The 13,402-nt window shown below is 42.5% G+C and overlaps 1 protein-coding gene across 3 annotated transcripts in view; it reads left to right on the top strand.

The window, feature by feature from the left end:
• Window positions 1-13,402, top strand: part of NFATC3 (nuclear factor of activated T cells 3) — a 76,098-nt gene that overhangs the window by 27,217 nt on the left and 35,479 nt on the right. For all 3 annotated transcript variants that reach the window (XM_065028494.1, XM_065028493.1, XM_065028492.1), the window contains exon 3: window positions 18-180. In XM_065028494.1, the coding sequence (XP_064884566.1) occupies window positions 18-180 (163 nt within the window). The remainder of the gene's footprint in view (window positions 1-17; window positions 181-13,402) is intronic.

Raw genomic sequence — 13,402 nt, 5'->3', positions numbered from 1 at the left:
GCTCCTCCTGATTGCAGCACATCTTCGTTGCCGCCGCTTGACTGGCCTCTACCAAGTCATTACGGGCAGTGCGAACTGAAAATAGAAGTGCAGCCGAAAACTCATCACAGAGCTCACTACGAAACAGAAGGAAGCAGAGGAGCAGTAAAAGCATCTACTGGAGGACACCCTGTAGTGAAGGTAGGAAGCCTGGATTTCTGGAATAGAAGATCATTTTATTAACTATTAATGCAATTAATGCTATTTACAACACTGTACGTTGTGTGAATCTTACTGTCCTTCCTGGGTAAGATTTTCTCCCTTAAATATATCCTGTTCTATACAAAAGTTAGTTTCAGGTGGTTAAAAATGTACAGTTTGCTACAGTTGCAATGCCTGTCACAATTTGATGCTGTACGCACTTTTACACTTGTGAACAGATTCACGATGCAATAGCGTATTACTTAATGTATTCAACATGAACTTCAAGGAGGAAGTTGTGTGCATGGGGGCAGGTAGGAGAAGTCGAAACAATAGATTAGCTGGAGCTATACTGAAATATGATAGCTTCATTTGAATCAGAGATTATCTTTATTGTGGTGTTGAGACAGCTTCTGAACACGATAAATGTTTCTTGTTTGTGGATTTATTAGGTTATTTCTGTGAAAATGGTACTCAGAAATTCTGTTAACTTTCACTTAAATATCTGGAGTAAATTAAACTTGCCTCTTCTCTTTCTTCAGCAAGAACCAAAGGTAAACTAAAAGTTTAATGGTGGCTATCGCCTTTAAAAGTAAGGCATCACCTAGTTCCATTAGAGTAGAACTGGTTATCTGTAAGAGCAAGTTAGACTTGCTTCTTGCTTTCTTTTTTTTGACATCGTTTTCATTGTCTTGGCAGAGTCATGCAAGCTTTACTGTCTCTTAGAACCATGTGATGAGTCAAGAAAATGCAGTAGTGCAGGCAGCAGTCCTTGTCAGGCTAACAGAGGGGGTGATATAGGGTCTGATTTGATAACTGGTGCCGGCCCACAACAGCTGGCTTCTTTAGCTAATTCTAGATATTCCAAATGCTGGTGGCATCTAAAGCGTATTATTTAACTACTTTGCAAACACCAGCCAATTACTGTTGAGCTCAGAATTAAATGTAAGGTCCTGGTAAACTGGACTTGGATTTCTTAGGAAAGCTTGTGTTTCTTTTGAAGGGAGAGATGTGTGGGTTTGGTATTGCGGGTATAACTGTGTGCACAAGCTGTGTCGTGCTTCTCTCCACCTGTGCGTACAGGCGTGTACGCAGACACGGTGCTCTGTGCTGGGGAGACGTCTGGGGTAACCCTGGTTAGGTGGGGGAGTCCCCCACGTCTCCTGTCCGTCCGTGGTGCCAGCTGGCTGCTGCGGCCGGAAGGGGAGCCCGCCCGCTCGTTCGCTGCGCCCGGGGAGCTTGTGCCGCGGACTCCTCAAGGTGTCTTGATTTATCAGTTCGCACGTCCTGGAGTGAAAGCAATGGCTTTTATTTACTTCAGTCTTGCTTAATGGTCTTTATGGTAATCCCAAACCAGGCTAAGATAAAATGTAACTGTCCATTTATAAGTCAAATCAGACAACAATTATTCTTCATAAGACAAATAGGGGAAAAAAATCTGATTACATAAAGGTTACAGCAGGGTTTGTCTTTTCCCCCAAATGCAGGATATTTCTTGTTCTTTTCCAGCAAAATGGCAGTCATGGTTTCAGTTCTTCATCTTTCACTATGTATTTGATGCCTTTATCTTATTCCAATGGTTGGAAGTAACTTATTTTTACAATTTGAGACCAGATTCAAAGTGTTTGTAGGACTGGCATAATCAGTCCCCATTCTTTCTCCTACTCATATTGTAGTATAAACATGTTACTGCTCTTTCTCCTTATAGTTTATTCCTCCTTTCTGACAAGCAAATTCTGTCATGCTCTGTAATTACACCAGTTTTGGAACAGCTCTAATGTTATACCTGTACAAATAAAAATGTACCGGCGGAATTTAAATGTCTTGGGCTATCATCTGCTCTTTTTTCCTTGCCTAAGCAATCTCCTCTCTCCAAGTTATTCATCTGATGAATTTCTTCTGTCAGCCTGGCTCCTACTTGTATTCTTTGGGCTACTTATCAAACTCTGCTGCTTCTCTGGTAGCTTACCCTTGAACTTTTTCATTCCTTTCCTTTTTCCTCCCAGACTCCTGCCAATAAGGGCTGGTTATGTGCAACCCGTTTTCTTTCTTGGATGTTTTTCCTAATCCTGCCATTTCCATTCTTAATCTGAGCTCTTCATCCATCTGCCGTGTTCCCTACCAAGTTGTTCAATGCTTTGCTTCCCATCACAACACCACGGCCTAACCAGCTCACCATTCTATAGCCAGACCTACTAGATTTCTTAGCACAATAGAGGCAAGGGTCAAGTGCTTATCAGGGCAGTTTATGCTGCAGACTGGAGAAACCCGAGGATTTCTGGAACCTGAAAGGGAGCTGCGCACGTTTCTTCGTGTGTTGCTGCAGTCAGCGGAGCAGCACACACAACGGGCAGCTGCCAAGCTGCTGGCGCTGGAATTAAACACATTCACGATGACGAGAACTTGAGGGGTTTTTAGCTAAGTCTCTCCTGAGCCTTCATGAACTGCATTCAGTTTAGGGCTTTTTATGCCCCTGGGTGCTTGTATCTTGCACTAATACTGGCATTAAAGGAATTTGTTTTCCTGATGTTCATAGGATGTGACAAATATATGTAGGCTTCCTTTTGCTTACAGAACTAGATGCTTCTAAGCTGAAGTGCTAGATGCAAGCTAGAAAACACAGCTCTGGAATCCATGACTTACACCGATGATTTTAAAAGCTATTTATTTGCTATGACAAGAATGCTGGTTTAGAAGTGGAGATAGTACTTACATGTCTGACAGTCTCATGCTCAAACACATGGATTGTACTATGCCTCTCTAAATTAAAATGAATACAAATGTAAATCAATATTCTGTTTTGCAATTTGGTCTCTTCCAGCTGGATTAGGAATTAATTGTGCTTGATGGGAGAGAGGAAGTTGTTATGAAACAAAACATTGATTTGTATTAACTTTCTTCTTACTGCTGGGAAGAACAGTATTCTAAGGGCCAAGTTTGGTGAAAGGTAAATACTAAATAGCTGTGAGCAGAGGAAAATTATTTGTTTACATATAAAAGTGAAATATTTTTCAGCATTTCCAGAACCTTGTTACACAAACCAGTCGATGATGTGCTTTGCTACTTGTTTCTGACGTAGTTTTTCTTTTTGGTGCTCCTAGCTTCATGGCAGCCACTTCCATGTGTGTGGCCATGGCAGTGAAGTACTCAGCATTTTCTTGTGTGAAAGATCTCCATGTTAACCAGTGCTAGAGCCGAGAGAGGATGTGGTGAACAGAACAGAAGAGTTCGGTTGGAAGGGACCCGCAGTGATCATGAGGTCCAGCCGCCACCTCTCTGGGTGCCCGAAGCCTGTGAGCTTTGCTTGCTGCGCAGTTGGGTTTGCTCCTGAACGTTACCTTACACAAAGCTAGAGGACTGAATTTCTGAGCCGTGAAACCTCTGTAGTTCTGCATGTGCAGTTGATGTATTACTTAAAAAAAGACTAAGATAGTACACAGCTTCAAGCCATTAATCTGTTAGTACATGTCATTAATCTGTTACTAATACTGTCCCATACCTGTTGCTAGGAGACTAAGCTTTTGACAAATTTGGCATCATCTGTTGTGAGTCCATTTAATCAGCTTATTTCCAAATGTGAGGAAATGAAAGGAGTGTAGCATCATGCTTGTACATCCATTGACTTTAAGGAAGCAAATTCTGTAATGAAATTCTCTTGTGTTCAGCTTTTTTGAGGCAAAGAGTTCTAAATAGCAGATACCTGTCATTTTAATCTCCGATTTCTTGGGAGTATGTTCCAGCAAATCTCTGTCATCTGGAAAAATTGATTTCACCTTGGTAGAGAATCTGTAAGATATCACTGCCGGGAAAGAATAAAGAACTTGGCAGAAGGGACAGCAAGGAGAGAGATGGCAGGCTGGCCTTTCGGCATCCGAATCGTGTGGACATTGTGCACTGCACTGTCGGGAGACGCAGCCCCAGAGCACTGCCTGCCCTCGCCCTCCTGCTTCGACAGCCGAGAGCGCTTCCTGTGCCCATCTGCGAAGCCTTTTAAACAAAGAGCTGCCACGTTTCATCTGACTCTAAATGCACGATCATCATTGCTTGAATTTCCCACCCTTCCCGCAGGTCAGATTGCACACAATAAAATAATGTTTACACTCAAGGAGGTGGAAGAATGAGATTTTCTGTTACCTAAAATGGTTAGGGTTCTTCATGAGACTTCTCTTGGGTGACGCTTGTGATCAAAAACATACAAGCGTTTTGGAGCAGGCAGGCGCATGATGAGGATCTTTCAGGGATAGTTGCTGGTCTTGTCTACTCTCGTATTTTAGCTTTCTGGTCTAAAATGACTGTTTTCTTTGTAAAACAAGCTTCTTTTATACTGTGTTCCTGCTGTTCATGTGGACTTCTGCAATTTTCTGAGTTTTCTTAAGTCCTTTAATTATTTTGGTAGTAAATTCCATAATCTGTGTTGTGCACAACAAGGATTATTTCCTTTTTATCTTTTGTCCTCTTACTGTTGAAGAAGGTGATGGACGTGATAACCGTACAGTGGGGTGTCCTGGGGGCTGAGTAACAGCTGCGTGACAGCACCATTGTGTACACAAGGAGTATCTGTCCTGTGGCCATTTACCACAGTGGGAATCAGTTCTAGATGTGAACTATGATACGGGTAATTTCTTCTAAAATCGATGATCTGTCTGCAAGAGCCACTGTATAGAGGCCACTTGTGCCTCAGGTATGCAAGACAAATGTGCAGCAGTAGTAGCTATTAAGAATTTGCCTGTACCAGACGTGTCTCTTTGCCATACTACAAAGGGCTTAAGGGTAGAATCATTTATCAATTCCTCTGCCGCAAACAGAATTCTTACTGTAGTTGATGCTGCAGTAACAGAGGGGAAGTACTGTGTAATCCATATGGATAACTCAGCAGTATTACAGCTGAAGAAAGCTGTCATATAAAAAAATAAAGAAATTTTAAATAAAAACTGGTTTATTTAGATAGTTCTGCACTTCTAGCAACTGACAAGCAAACAGCAACCGCCCGTGCGAGGTCTGCTGGAGACCCGTGAAAGAGACGGAGTGTCAGGTGTGTTTGAAGTGACTGCAGAGCTCGAAGCTGTAGCTGAAGAGCTGCGGTGGAAGAAAAAGTGAAGTAATTCAGCTGAAGTAAACCAGTTGTGAACTACCTTGAAAGATCCGAGACAAGACTGTTCTCAAAAAGCCTGTCAAAGCCTGCCCGAGCTCTGGTGTAAAGCTCTAACCTACGAGAGAGGACCTGACTGAGCAGTGTCAGAGATGAGCCAGTGCAACTAAACTAGTGAAGGGCTGTCTACGTGGGCGCACGTTCCCCGGCTGCAGTTCTGCGACAGGCAGCGTGGCCGTTCTGTGACTGCACGAACAACAGGTGTAGTACCAGAGTTCTCCCCATTCCCGAAGCCAAATGAACTGCACGACCCATTCCGCTGTCCCTGCCTCTCACTTCTCAGTTTTCCTCTGTCCCGAGCTCCTCCCTGTTGTGTGCACCACCAGAGGCAGGCTGTGTCCCAGCCCGAGCTGCCTCGTGGTGCTTGACAACCCACAAACAGATCTAGAAGGCAGAAGGTAAGCCTTAGCCTTTGTGAACCATGTAGTGGGCTGTATGGGGAAAAACACTGACCTTCGGATGAGGTTCTAAAACTAGGTGTTTTTCAAGAGCAGTGTGATGGCATCTTCTGCTCCAAAATCCTCCAATTAGATAGTAAAAGCCGTATTGATGCATCTACTTTGTTTGAATATACAATCTGGAAAATGGAGTAATTAATGTGAAAACCATTAAGAAAGGCACACTGGATGACACAGTTGTCTGCTGTTGGTATCCTATGTTGACTAAAATGTGGAATAGTAGTGATTTTTTTTCCAGGGTAAAACCAACCGATGTCTGGTGGGTTTGTTTGTTTGCTTTCTCTCTAGGTTATATGGGAATTACGTGTTTTTGTCCTGGAAGTGCTTGTCCAAAGCCTGTCCCTAGCACAGTGTGGCATCGGCAGCTGGTATTTCAGGAATAGCCCATTTTTTCAAGAGCGCAGAGGAAACCGCAGATGGGTGGTGCCTTGCGATGGCTATTTAGATGTCTCTGGCAATTCTGCACTGCGTCAAGTTGTACTATTAAACATTGGTTTAGCTATGAATCGATCGTTTGGGGAAATGTGGAGCGGGACAGGACTCTAGATAAAACACTCCGCAAAATATGCCTGAAATGAGTATTTAAAACATTTCAATCCTGTCTGCAAGCAGCGAGCGTAAGAGAAACAGAAATCCAAGTTCTTAAACCTCGAAGGATGTTGTGTTCAGTGTGTGAACACGGCACAGTGACCAGTGCAATGGCTTGTTTGCCTCAGACCTCTGCACGACCCGCTGGTCTTCGTAACGACCTTTAAAATGTTTTAAAATTAGACTTGTGCCACTATCTAATAGTTTACTAAGGCTTGTTCCTCTTATGTCTCAGTATTTTTTTCAGAATTGCAAAAGTCTGTGCTATTTTAAAGTCTTCAGGTCAGTCTACTCAGTAAGTTTATTTAGCAGACGAGGAAGGAGGGTGCTGCTTGATGTGCCTGCTGTGCCTTCTCAGTTCATGGAAAGGTACCGCAAATAATCAAGTGACACAAAATAGTACTGCGCTTCAGGAGGGGAAAGTGGATATTGGTTTGGTTTAACATAGTTAATTTTAAAATCAGATGTTTAACATTTTGTAACATTAGAACCTTTTCAGAATCAGAATTAAATATAAAAAATAAAAAATCCCATGTGTTGTTAGGATTTTCTGAGCCAGTGGCTGGGCTGTTTCCTAGCAGATGCGAATGGAGTTTTCCTCCATGAACTGATGCGGTTTCTTTGAACCAGTGTATTGCAGATGGTAGGTCAGCACTCGTCACCTCTGCAAGGCCACAGGGATGACGGTGCCGTCTGCCTTTCAGTAACGTCCCTGGACTCAAATCTTGTGGTTTTATATATATATACACACATATATATACAGCTCGTTTCAAGCTTTTCAAAATGCAGTTGCTGGTAAATTCATGATAAATTGTACCACTGGTGTTAGTCATTGTGTGATCAAATTGTGTTCATCTTCATGCCTTTGGCTGTGTGTCCACCCTGGCTCTTGTTCCCAGGCCAAGGTTAGTGTGTGTGCTGTTCACCTGGCCGAGCAGCCCTTCAGCTTTTGAACCCGCAGCCTTCTCAGGTCTTTGGGAAGGCAGCTGCACACCATTTGGAGGAGAAATTCCTGTGGAGAAATGTCTGAACTCTACAGTTCGGTTCTTCGGAGCCACGCACCGGTGCCCCTCTGGTATTGTTGTCTGGAAGATTCCAAGCTCGTGGGCCGCAGCTCCATTGTCTCAGAGGGCAGAACATTCCAAAGGCATAAAAGTAAAAACACTGAATTCAAAAGAGCAGCTTTATCGTTTCTTTCACCTCCATATAATGAGGCCTTCATTCTCCTCTTCCGCCCTCCTGACCTTACACCCTCCGCTTTGGGGAGTTTTACAGAATACAGAAGTCCCTGAAGTGCATCCAGCTGCCAAGAAACTATCGAGGAGGAAATTAATAGTGACCCCGTACTTTTCACATCAAGGTGTTGGAAAGCCTAGGAAATCTCCATCTGAAGCAAATGCTTAGTAAGTGCTTGTAGTTATTACACGGCTGTGTATTTCCTTCCCCGTTCTTCGTGTTTGAACTGAGGACTTTTACATGGACACTGGTGCATTTGGGGGAGCCAGAGGTGTTAATGGAGTCTTCTGTTCACTGAAGTTATCCCAAATGTTTCCCCGGACACATCCTGTGTTATGAGACTTTGCCCTCTTTTTAGGGAGGTCTACTTGTATGTAAAAGCTTGCTTTCTCATCAGCCGACTTTACCAATCTAGTAATGCCATACGTAGTGAATTAATTGTGCAAAGCAACACTGAAGCGTTGATAGAATCTTCATCTTCCAATAGCAATCAAAGAAAAGCCACATAATAAAGTGGGTATTAAACCTCAGTTTAATACGTTTGGTTAAACATGGCAATTTTCTAATAAATGCCTGAAAATTTTGCAGGAAAATTGCTTTAAAAGTACAATTAAGCAGGTTTTGGCACTGAGTGTCGTTAGTATCACAGTATTGCTGAGCATGTAACTCGACTAATGACGTGACCTTTCTGACTCCTCCCTCCCCGAGCTTTAGTTATTTTTTTCTTTGTTTTAATTCAGTTTTTACTCTGGAAGAGCAGGAATGTGCAACCCCGCCATCCCTGTGGGTTCACCGACTCTGTTATGTATTGGGGTTTTTGTTAATAAACAAAGGAGGGCTTCTTTTAGAAAAACAGACTATTCAGACTATACCAGTATTGCCTGCTAAGTGCCTGTTTACTGTGAATTATGCATGTCCTGTTGGATTTTTTTTTTCAGTCTTGTTACCAGTCTTAAGAAATCCCATCTTGTGGATAAATAACATTTGCATTTGAATAGAGATGGGTAGTGCTTGGCCTGCAACAATAAATTGAAAACACAAGCCCTTCTTTTAATTCAAAAAAAAGGCAGGGAGGGGAGGTAAAACTTGTACATATTAGAGACTAAACAAACTCTTCTCACAAGCTTTGAGTGGTGCGAGGTTCCCTGTAGATCAGAGCGTGGAACTGGTGCCGTGAGCCGGATACGGCCCCAGTAGAACCCACGTCATGCATGCTGCGATCAAATGGATCTGTATAGTCTGTGGTGTCACACTTTTTCTTTTTTAAGGATTTTCCAAATGTCCATTAAGAATTCATGAAGGCTTTTGTAATATGGAATACAACTTCTTGATGATCCCCAAATTCTCTCATTACCTTACCATCTTCGTAGGCACTTGGTAAAAATTGTACACTAAGAATTGAGGTGCACGCGTGAGTTGACTGTCGGCAGTGTAGTAATAGGGCTGGAACCGCTCTGGCACGAAGCCCTGCTGGCTTGTCCTGTAGTGACCTTCAGTCTTTAGCCTTCCAGCTTTAGTTTAACTTACGCATGCACTGACCTTTGCTATGGAAACGATACAGAAACACAAAAACAACTTGGCTGAGTTTCCTTGGCAAAGCAGCGGGTGGTGTGTCAGTGTTGTGTTACAGGGCGGGTTTCGGAGGTCAGCAGGGGCAGCCTGCGGCACCCTGGCTGCTCCTCCCGGCAAGCCGGTACACCTTGTTGTAAAGGTTTGCAGCTCCAGCACTGCACATGAGTAGGGTAAATCCTGGAGGGTATCGTTGAAATACTCCTCGTGCTCAAGCAGGAGCTGAGGCTGCTGTTCCTGGCCAGGACAATCTTGGGCAGGCTGATGGTGTAGCACGTCATTGTAATGCACCGGCATGGCGGTGGTTCTACAGCACGCACCAGTAGGTTGTAAAATGCTGTTAATTTAAGTACTTATGGTATGTATAGGGAGACTGTGTTGTTATTTGTATATATTGTTTATACTCTACTAAGTTAAACTAAAGGTGCAGATACTGTGGCTTTATATGAGGTATTTGAACAAAATGTAGTATCTGTTCTTTCCAGTTAATTATGTTGGTATTTTCATTGCAGAACAATTTGAGTGTTCAGGCTGTTCAACATACAGATTGTGCATAAAGCAGAGGAGGCAATAAGAAAGGGTCACCCTGCCATCAGTGAAACTAAGAACAAGCAACACTTTTTTTGAATGACACCAAAACTGTATTTAAAAGGAAAGCATTTTGAATTCCAAAATATGCTATTTTTCCAGATATTAAGTTGAGCTGGGGTAGTAAGTCTCCTTCATTACAAGACATTGTTATTAAGATACGATTGTACCAATAATAGCAATTTAGGCTCCAAATGTCGTATTTCGTTTGGGGAGGGAGATGGAAGGTCCTTCAGATTCTGTGATAAGCCAGTCTCCGGGGGACCACGCGTGGTGTGCTCAAAGCTCTGCTTTGCCTGCTGTGTAAAGATGTTGTGTGGGGAGGGACATCCAGGGCTGCGTTTCACTGGGATTAGTCACATAATGGACTTCAGAATGCCTTGATACTCCTCAGTAAACTCCTGAATGCACCAGCAGTTAAATAAGGCAGGAGTATTCTCAGGTGAATGAACAAGGTGTTGTCCTCTGGTCTCGGGAATGGTATGATACGGGCTGTCTTTAATTATGCGGTGCTTGGGTTTTTGGTTTTGCTTCTTTTTGGTTTTTTATCAACACGTTTTTGACGGTCTGTCCAGCTGACTCAGTTTTAGCTGGCACATGGGGCTGTCTCTTAGCATCTACAGCATATCAAGCTTACTGTCTCTATTGCTGTAAGGACAGCTGGTGGAAACACGAGGACCCTGTGCGACCTGCCTGTGGCTTGTCAAGACTGTGACGTTTCCCTTTCGCGTGGCCCCAGTAACCGTGATCAGGCCCTGGCTGATACTGTCATGTGGGAGACAGGGTTGTTCTTTTCTTCCCCACCTGCCCAGCTTACTTAGTTGCCACACTTACTTGCACATGCTGGTTATATTTATGGCTTTGCACTGTTTTTCTTTTATGCTGTTCTCTTTTTATTTTAAACCTTGAATAAATGCAATAAATCATCTGTAATACAAAGCATAAATTTATGAGTCTCTGCTAGCTTGCCAATACGTTACTGCTCTGCCTTGCCATACATTCCAGTACCTTTAACAGGACTTCATTGCAGATCCTTTACAGCAGTTGCTCTGAGACCAAGCTCTAGTGTGAGCAGCCGATCTACGTGGACCTCGTTGGTTTGTTTATTTGCTTTCAGACTGGTTTACACTAGCATGACTTTGAAATATGTATGAAATTTGCAGGGTTTTGTCCTGATGTTATTACAGGTCATTTTAAATTATGAGATACCATTTCCCCATTGGGAAGTTACTCAAATTCTTGAATAGGTCTGGCTTGTAATTTATGTGATTCCCAGTATTTGAGTGAACACATTTAACAAACGTCACATTTAGGCTGTATTCCGTTGTGTTAAGATTTAATTATAACCCTGAGGAAAATGGATGGTAGAGTCCCAGTGTTGAGAACGTGGGACAAGATGGGTGCTCTAAATGCTAAACTGTGTCCTTAAATTCTCTTGAAACTCCTAAAATAATTCAGAGTCACAGAAAATATGAAAAAATATTCATTTGGTATTTAAAACAATGGAGGCCTGCATCAGGTATAAAAAGGAACTTGTGCATTTATGTATTTGGTTGGTGTAAGAGTCCCTGTGCCCCAGTGGCAACACGACAATAGCCAAGAGTAAATTTTGCTGTGTTCCAGCTGTGTTCCAGTGGTTTACAGGTTGGTTCCAGCAGCTGAAGAGAAGCCTGTCAGTTCACTGATGCTCATAGGAGGGTCTCTGTCTCTGCTGTAACATCTGTCAATGCGCGACTCTCGCATTTATCTACCTGGGAAGCAGCTCTGATCATCTAGACTGTCTCGCTCAGTGGCTGAGGGGTTGCTTGCTGGGGTTGTTGGGGGTTTTGGCTGGATTTAGCTCTGTTTGTACCGAGGACTCCAGGGACAACAAAAAGATTTTACGTATTTGACAGAATAAAAGCCTACAAATAACAGACAGACAGAAATAAATGACATCATGTAAGAAATCAGTTGGAAATATGTCAGTTATAGGGCAGGGCATCGTATGTGATAAAAGCTGTGCTGACTGGTAACGATTGCTTGGCTTTTTTGTGAGAGATTTTTCCGTCGTTATAATGAGGGTCTGAGGGGATAAGCATTGCTAAGCCCAGGAGGGGATGCTGTAGCTTGTCTCTACATCTTTATTTATCTGTAGTATGTCCCAGCAGTTATTTAAGATCGCACATATGTGCTGGATATGAAGAGATGAAGAATGTGCCTCAGGTGCTGTTTTGGGCTTATTTGAGAAAGCTCAGTTTTATTTGTCTTAGGTGTTCTAGATTTTGGCTGCTGTGCTTGTTGATCACATTTAACCTCACTGGGCGAATGGGAAGAACTAAATTTAATGGCAAGGAGATATGATGATGCTGTTGTATCTGGATGGATTAATTAATGAATATTACATCTTGGACAAAAGCATTCATGTAAGGCTGAAAGCCTTGAGAATGACTCTTTAAAGTTCCAGACTTCTGTCAGAAAACAAATTTCAGTTCTCGATTGAGAAAGCTCTAATAAAAGTGCCGAGACTGGTAGGTGCTGTCCAAGCTGTAACTTCGGTATCAAAACCAGGTGCCCATTTGGTGTCCATAAAACCTCCTGCCCCAGCAGGGCATCAAGATACACGGAGTCGGCCGCGGTGCCTCCGATGGCCGGTACGGCTGCCGACTGCTGTTAAGTTACTCTTTTAAGTAGGTTAGATTGGCATGGTCTTGTGTGGTTTTTAAGTGTTAGATCTGTACAGAGCTTGGATAATATTGTTGTGTGAACAAGTAACTGTTCCTAGAGACAAAAGTATTGACATGACAAAACCACATTTAAAGACTGACTGTCTGGCCCTCCCTCCAGTTTGGACGTCAGTTGATGTCAAAGTCGGTGAAACAGGAATTTGCTGCATTGCGTTTTAGAAAGGGTTGGACGTGCATCACTCTGCGGGAGGGTGAAGTAAACTGCCTGTATAAGACATCTTATAGGCTTTAGATTTAAAATTGCAATGGCTAAAGGAAACTTGCATATAATTGTTGGTTAAATTTGTTTCCTTAAATCTTTCTTCCGGATAATCTGCTACTGATGGTACGACAACCTACCTTTTTCAATTCGGAGAGTTCACTTACTCTTTTCCTCATGTTTCAACTCCCTTTGTGCCTCTAATTACCAGTAATATCTCAAACAGCAGGTGGTTTTATGACAACCGAGAGCATTGGTGGTCAGTCTTATAGATAAGAAAAGGAAAGATGCATTAACAACACTTATCAAATTTGGGTTTTGTAAAATATTTCCTTTGCCAAAAATAAACCATACTTCATTTTCTAGTTATGAATTAAATTTTCTTTGTCCTAACATAATACCTTTGCATTCACAAAACATCTAAGGTTTAATAAAACTGTTTCATTCCATAGTAGAAAAACTATACTTTAAAGTGTTTTTAGTATTTCTACAAACTAGGTGTATCTTAGTAAAATTGATGTGGCTTTGAAACACACCTATAACATAGCATAGCTTTGACGTGGAAATTCTGTAGATACAATATCTCTCTTTGGGAGATTCCAAGTCAGAAAGATACTTTGATATCCATTTGTTCTGGTGGCAGTTGTTGCTGATACTTGTGTCAGGGGACGGAGAGCTGTACTCGGTTTTCTCATTTCTGAAGAGACTG

Source organism: Columba livia, chromosome 13 (genome assembly GCF_036013475.1).
Source record: "Columba livia isolate bColLiv1 breed racing homer chromosome 13, bColLiv1.pat.W.v2, whole genome shotgun sequence".
Classification (NCBI taxonomy): Eukaryota; Metazoa; Chordata; class Aves; order Columbiformes; family Columbidae; genus Columba; species Columba livia.
This window is presented reverse-complemented; position numbering and strand designations above follow the sequence as displayed.